Consider the following 6,163-nt stretch of genomic DNA (forward strand, 5'->3'; position numbering starts at 1 on the left):
TGATATCAACCAAATTCTTAGTTGTGATGCTCCAACATGGCCACAGTTTAACAATTTAAACTCCAGTAAAAGAATGTTAATGATATAACAATAATTTTTAATAAGCCAACTCTTGTTTTCTATCATAGCTTAGCTCTTAGCATCTTCTTCCAAATTTATATAATAATCCAGGCCGTTGCCAGTACCGCCTGACTGGCCTTCGTGCGGGTGACATGTAAAAGCACCCACTACACTCTCTGAGTGGTTGGCGTTAGGAAGGGCATCCAGCTGTAGAAACTCTGCCAAATCAGATTGGAGGCTGGTGTTGCCATCCGGTTTCACCAGTCCTCAGTCAAATCGTCCAACCCATGCTAGCATGGAAAGCGGACGTTAAACGATGATGATGATGATGTATGTATGTATGTGTGTGTGTGTGAGTGAGTGTTTCTTTGCAATGGACAGCGGAAAAGCCACCTACTCCACTCTCTCCTTAAAGCTAGGTATTCCTCACGCCCGAGTGTGTGTTGTATCTATGTATTTGCAAAAGTATATCTGACAGCTTTATTAATGTTACATCCCATTCTCACTGCTGTTCTTGCCTTCACTGATATAACTCACCCTCTCTCTGTTACTACCTCTCATAATTTTGCAACCTTCTCATTTTGTCATATAATTCGCCCAACGCCCTTGGGGGGGTGTACATTATAGATTTTTATTGAGATCTAAATAGTCTATCATTGAACTGGATGTTAGTGTCACATGCATGCAAAGTTTCGTGAATATTGGTTCAGCGGTTTAGGCAGTAAGTTTAGGAAGCGGTTTGGTAATAGAAATTGCCATTATATATACTCTTTACTCTTTTACTTGTTTCAGTCATTTGACTGCGGCCATGCTGGAGCACCACCTTTAGTCGAGCAAATCGACCCCAGGACTTATTCTTTGGAAGCCTGGTACTTATTCTATCGGTCTCTTTTGCCGAACCGCTAAGTTATGGGGACGTAAACACACCAGCATCGGTTATTGAGTGATGTTGTGGGGGACAAACACAGACACACAAACATACACACACATATATATATATACATATATATGATGGGCTTCTTTCAGTTTCCGTCTACCAAATCCACTCACATGGCTTTGGTCGGCCCGAGGCTATAGTAGAAGACACTTGGAGATGTCTTACATGTTTTTCTACATATATATCTATGTAACTCCTATTAATAATGAAACATAAGTAATGCAGAAAAATAATACCAAAAAAAATTTCCAGTTTTCTGTTTTAATATATAATTGCTCTGCAATGTTTTACAGTGTTTTATAGTAATCTCCAATATTTTCAATTCTCATATCTACAAGTATATTTTGGAGTACTAAAATATATACTCCAAGAGGACAGAGTTTGGATTATAACCCTGTCTATTTATTTCTCTCACTCTCTTTTTTTTTTTTTTGTCTTTTACTTGTTTTAGTCATTCGGCTGTGGCCATGCTGGGGCACTGCCTTGAGAATTTTAGTCAGATGACTGGACCCCAATACCTGTATATATATATATATATGGGAGAATATACAAATAATAACAACAGACGAGGACAGGTGATGTAAATAACAAAAGTATATATTAGTATGACGCTCGGGAATACGGAAAGTCTTTGACGTTTCGAGCTACGCTCTTCAACAGAAAGAATACGGAGACAAGGAGAAAAACACGGAGAAAAAAAATTGAATAGTGTTCAGTCAACGGTCAATCATAATAATGGCCGATCATATATTTAAGAGTTTATATATATATATATTCTTTTTGAAGTACTGGTATTTATTCTATCAGTCTCTTTAGCCAAACTTCTAAGTTACGGGAACATAAGCACACCATCATCAATTATTAAATGATGTGGGGGACAAACACAAACACACACACACGCCCCCCCAACACACACATGTGATAGGCTTGTTTCAGTTTCTGTGTACCAAATCCACTCTCAAGGCTTTGGTTGGCCTGAGGCTATAGTAGAAGATACTTTCCCAAGGTGCCATGCAGTGGGACTGAACCTGGGACAATGTCATTGGGAAACAGGCTTCTTACCACGCAGCCATGCCTATCCATATACACAAATAAACACCCCTCATTGTACTCTTTTATCTGTGCAGACTACCTCGTTTTTCAAAGTGGTTCATGAGTTATTTTCCCATCAGTTTCCAAGTTGAGTGTGCTCAATACCAGTGCTGCCTGACTGGCTCCTGTGATGGTGGTACATAAAAAGCACCCACTATACTTCTGGAGTGATTGACATTAGGAAGGGCATACCTCACAGAAGCACTTTGACTAATTTGTGGTTGCACTGCAACATCAGGTGGCTTACAATGGGGATTATTTTCAACAAACTACTTGACAGCTTGAAGACACCTGTCAGAGAGCCCAGGTCAATCTGAGTGGAATACTGTTGGTTTCTTTTCTTTTGCTGGTGAATTGTACTATCATTCTGTTGACTTTAGCAAGAGGAAACCCAAGGTTTTGTGCAATCTTACACTAGTAACAGCTAAGTTCAAAGTGATTCACAACATGTCCTCTTTGAAAATTAGACAATTTTTGTTTCTGGTGTTCATAACAAGACTAGCTGCCATAAACAATTAATATACTGTAATCTCAAGTGGAAACTAATACAAGCTTGAAGCACCAGATAATGTCCACACACATAAAACAATATAATGAGCAGTGTTTATTTACTTATGAAATGTCTGTTTGCCTGCCTGCCTGCCTGCCTGCCTGCCTGCCTGTCTGTCTGTTTGTCTGTATGTATGTATGTATGTATGTATGTATGTGTGTATGCCACAGCAGAAGCAGACAAAGAACATCCAACAGTGATGGTGGAATTACGAAATCATTATCTTTGTGTCTTTGCACATCTTCAGTAGCAAGTATCCACTATTAAATACATACTTAGAAAAATTTCACTTCCTCTGATATATAGAAAAACAGTGATTAACAAAACACTGGTGTTGCAAATTTTTGGTGGGCTGGGTAAAAAGCAGTATTAGTTCAGAATATCATTCTGTATATCTTATTCAACATGATATATATATATGCAAATATATGCATATATTTATTTATATCATTATTTAAAACAATTTGATTCAGCCCTATGCATCTTTTGAAAGCTTGTCACAGGAACCCAGCTCACCAGGCTCAGGTTTTAAATAGTAATAATATATGTAACTTCTACTGTGGGAAGATGTGTGGGAAGATGAATGGAGGAATAACTTGTCCATCACTAGTGATCACGCCAAAGACCATGAAATTGACTGGATGCTTGATTTTTATCACTCTCAGCACATGTCCTCAGATCGCACTGTCAGATTGACACCCAAACACTCTGAAATGTTTGTATTGGAGCTTCTGACATGAATGTCAAGTAGTACAGCATGTCATTTCCAAATTTCTGGCTATGTGAATTACATCATGGTACTGTTTTTCTCACAGACAGTGCCCAACTGACCCTACCACACTATAGTTGACAAAATCAAAAACAAACCATGCGCATGCATGAAATTAAAAATATAAAATGGTGACAATTTACTCATTGCACCCTGTATATACATGTGTGTGTGTGTGTGTATTTATGTATGTATGTATGTATTTATAGATATTTACTTTATGTGTGTATATGCCCCACCACCTCTACCACAACCACCACCACATAACAGCTTCTTTGAAATTCAAATTCCTTTGATTGCTCATCTTTGTGCTGTTGATATTCTTTAATGAGCCTAGTTCTGTTTCTTTTACAATTGTTATCTATCTGAAATCACAAACATCATTCAATGACTGATTACACCTTAAGGAATAATTAGATGAGACAGATATTTATATACTCACATTTTCTATTGACATTGCACAATGACCAAGGGCTGTTTTCATCACATGCCTTGAGTTTTATTTCCCCAAATAAGATACATTTGACATAGCTTATCATGTTGTCTTCTCTCACTAATCCAGTTGTAACGTTACATGTTCTCATTTCGATTTTGCCATCGGAACGGCAGTGGTGATAAACATTGCAATCACATGGATCAAAGAATGATATGTTTTCACTGTTACACTTATGCACACGGCAAAAATCTGAAAATTTGAAAAAAACTGTATATTAATTTTGACTTAAGACAGTAATAGTTACAACAAAAGAATGGAGTTGTTAGCACTTTGTATGAATTGGGCTAAGTCCCTTTTGTGTAAATACCAGCCTCCTTGAATTTCATCTTGGTGCAAAAAAACATTGGTTTCAAAATGTTTATCTCTCTCTCTCTCTCTTTTACTCTTTTACTTGTTTCAGTCATTTGAAACAAGTTTTCTCTGTTACACTTATGCACACATGCTGGAGCACCGCCTTTAGTTGAACAAATCAACCCCAGGACTTATTCTTTGTAAGCCTAATACTTATTCTATCAGTCTCTTTTGCTGAACTGCTGAGTTACAGGGATGTATGCACACCAAAATTAGTTGTCAAGTGATGTGGGGGACAAACATAGACATACAAGTACACACACACACACACACACACACACACACACACACACATGTGCACGCGCACACATACACACACGCACGCACGCACGCACACACACACACACACACATACAATGGGTTTCTTTTAGTTTCTGTCTACCAAATCCACTCGCAAGGCTTTGGTCAGCCCAAGGCTATAGTAGAAGACACAGCAAGCTTCTTACTACACAGCCACTCCTGTTTTATTAGAATATTTTAATATGTGTGGATGTATTAAAATGGCAAGCAGGTAGAATAGTTAGCATGCTGGGCAAAATGCCTAGCAGCATTTTGTCTGTCTTCATCCCTAGTTCAAACTCTGTTAAAGTTGACTTTGCATTTTACCCATTTGGGGTCAATAAAAAAAATACCAGTTGAACACTGAGGTCAATGTAATTGACTTACCCTCTCCACCAAAAATCCTGGCCTTGTGCTAAAATTTTAAATCAGTATGTGTGAATGTGCTCCCATGTTTGTGCATATATATATATATGCACATTTGTATATGTATGCATGAATATATAATTGCATGTATATATGTGCATATGAATATACATATGTGTGTGCATGTGCACATGCAAAATGCACATGTGCACACACATTCATTGTTTTTGAAAATATTAACTAACAATATTAATAAAATGTATTATGTTAATACATTATTTAAACAACAATGAAATTTCATGATAGAAGTTATTAGACCGATTTCATTTGTATGAAGTTTAAGATCATCATCATCATTTAATGTTTGTTTTCCATGCTGGCATGGGTTAGACAGTTTGACATAGACCTGGCCAACTGGGAGCTGTCCAGACTCCAATTGTTTGTTGTGGCATGATTTCTATAGCTGGATGCTCTTTCTAACACCAACTACACAACAGTGTGTACTGGGTGCTTTTAACATGACACCTATATCGGTGCATTTACATTGCATCAACACAAGTGCATTGTATGTGGCACTGGCATGAATGCATTTCATGTGGCACCAGCACAATGCATTTTATGTGGCACCAGCACAAGTGCATTTTATGTGGCACCGGCACCTGCAAGGCAAGCACCTCTCACTTGGGAGAGGGAGTGGAGACATGACCATAAAGGACATGCCTGTATGTGTGGATTGCTGTAATTTTATTTAACTTGACATGTCTTATCAAATTCAGCAAATCACCACGTCTTCTGGTCCTTTGTTATTCTTCAATGAGGCCTAGCATCTATAGATATTTTCTTACCATTTCATCCCACATTTTCATGAGTATACTCCTTTCACAGATACCCTCCACAATTAGTGCTCGGTGCTTCTTTATGCAGCTGTTTAGAATATTCTCATAAGAACCAGAAATGAAATCAAAAACATGAGCTTGAAGTGGATATTTTTGCATGTGTTGCTCACAATGTATTTTAAATAAAATAAAATAAAGATAAGCATTTTCATCACACTTTCATTTCATATTAAAAAAAATTTTTAAACAGTGAATATTTCAAAAGAAAAACTGGCTTGGATTTCCAGCTGATGACTGGAAACAAGAGTCTTTCAGTTATAATATACTACGCTACACTTGTATTGAGTCCTGTAATTTATCACTTCCAGTGAATCAACAGAGATTTATGTATATATATATATATATATATATATATATATATATATAT

The 6,163-nt window shown here is 37.2% G+C and overlaps 2 protein-coding genes across 3 annotated transcripts in view; one reads left to right on the top strand and one right to left on the bottom strand.

The window, feature by feature from the left end:
* Nucleotides 1-6,163, top strand: part of LOC106871245 (peptidyl-prolyl cis-trans isomerase-like 1) — an 82,051-nt gene that overhangs the window by 30,331 nt on the left and 45,557 nt on the right. The window lies entirely within an intron of this gene.
* Nucleotides 1-6,163, bottom strand: part of LOC106871247 (uncharacterized) — a 54,441-nt gene that overhangs the window by 24,837 nt on the left and 23,441 nt on the right. The window contains exon 2 of the mRNA XM_014917600.2: nt 3,851-4,093. Coding sequence (XP_014773086.1) covers nt 3,851-4,093 — 243 coding nt within the window. The remainder of the gene's footprint in view (nt 1-3,850; nt 4,094-6,163) is intronic.

Source organism: Octopus bimaculoides, chromosome 5, assembly GCF_001194135.2.
Source record: "Octopus bimaculoides isolate UCB-OBI-ISO-001 chromosome 5, ASM119413v2, whole genome shotgun sequence".
NCBI lineage: Eukaryota > Metazoa > Mollusca > Cephalopoda > Octopoda > Octopodidae > Octopus > Octopus bimaculoides.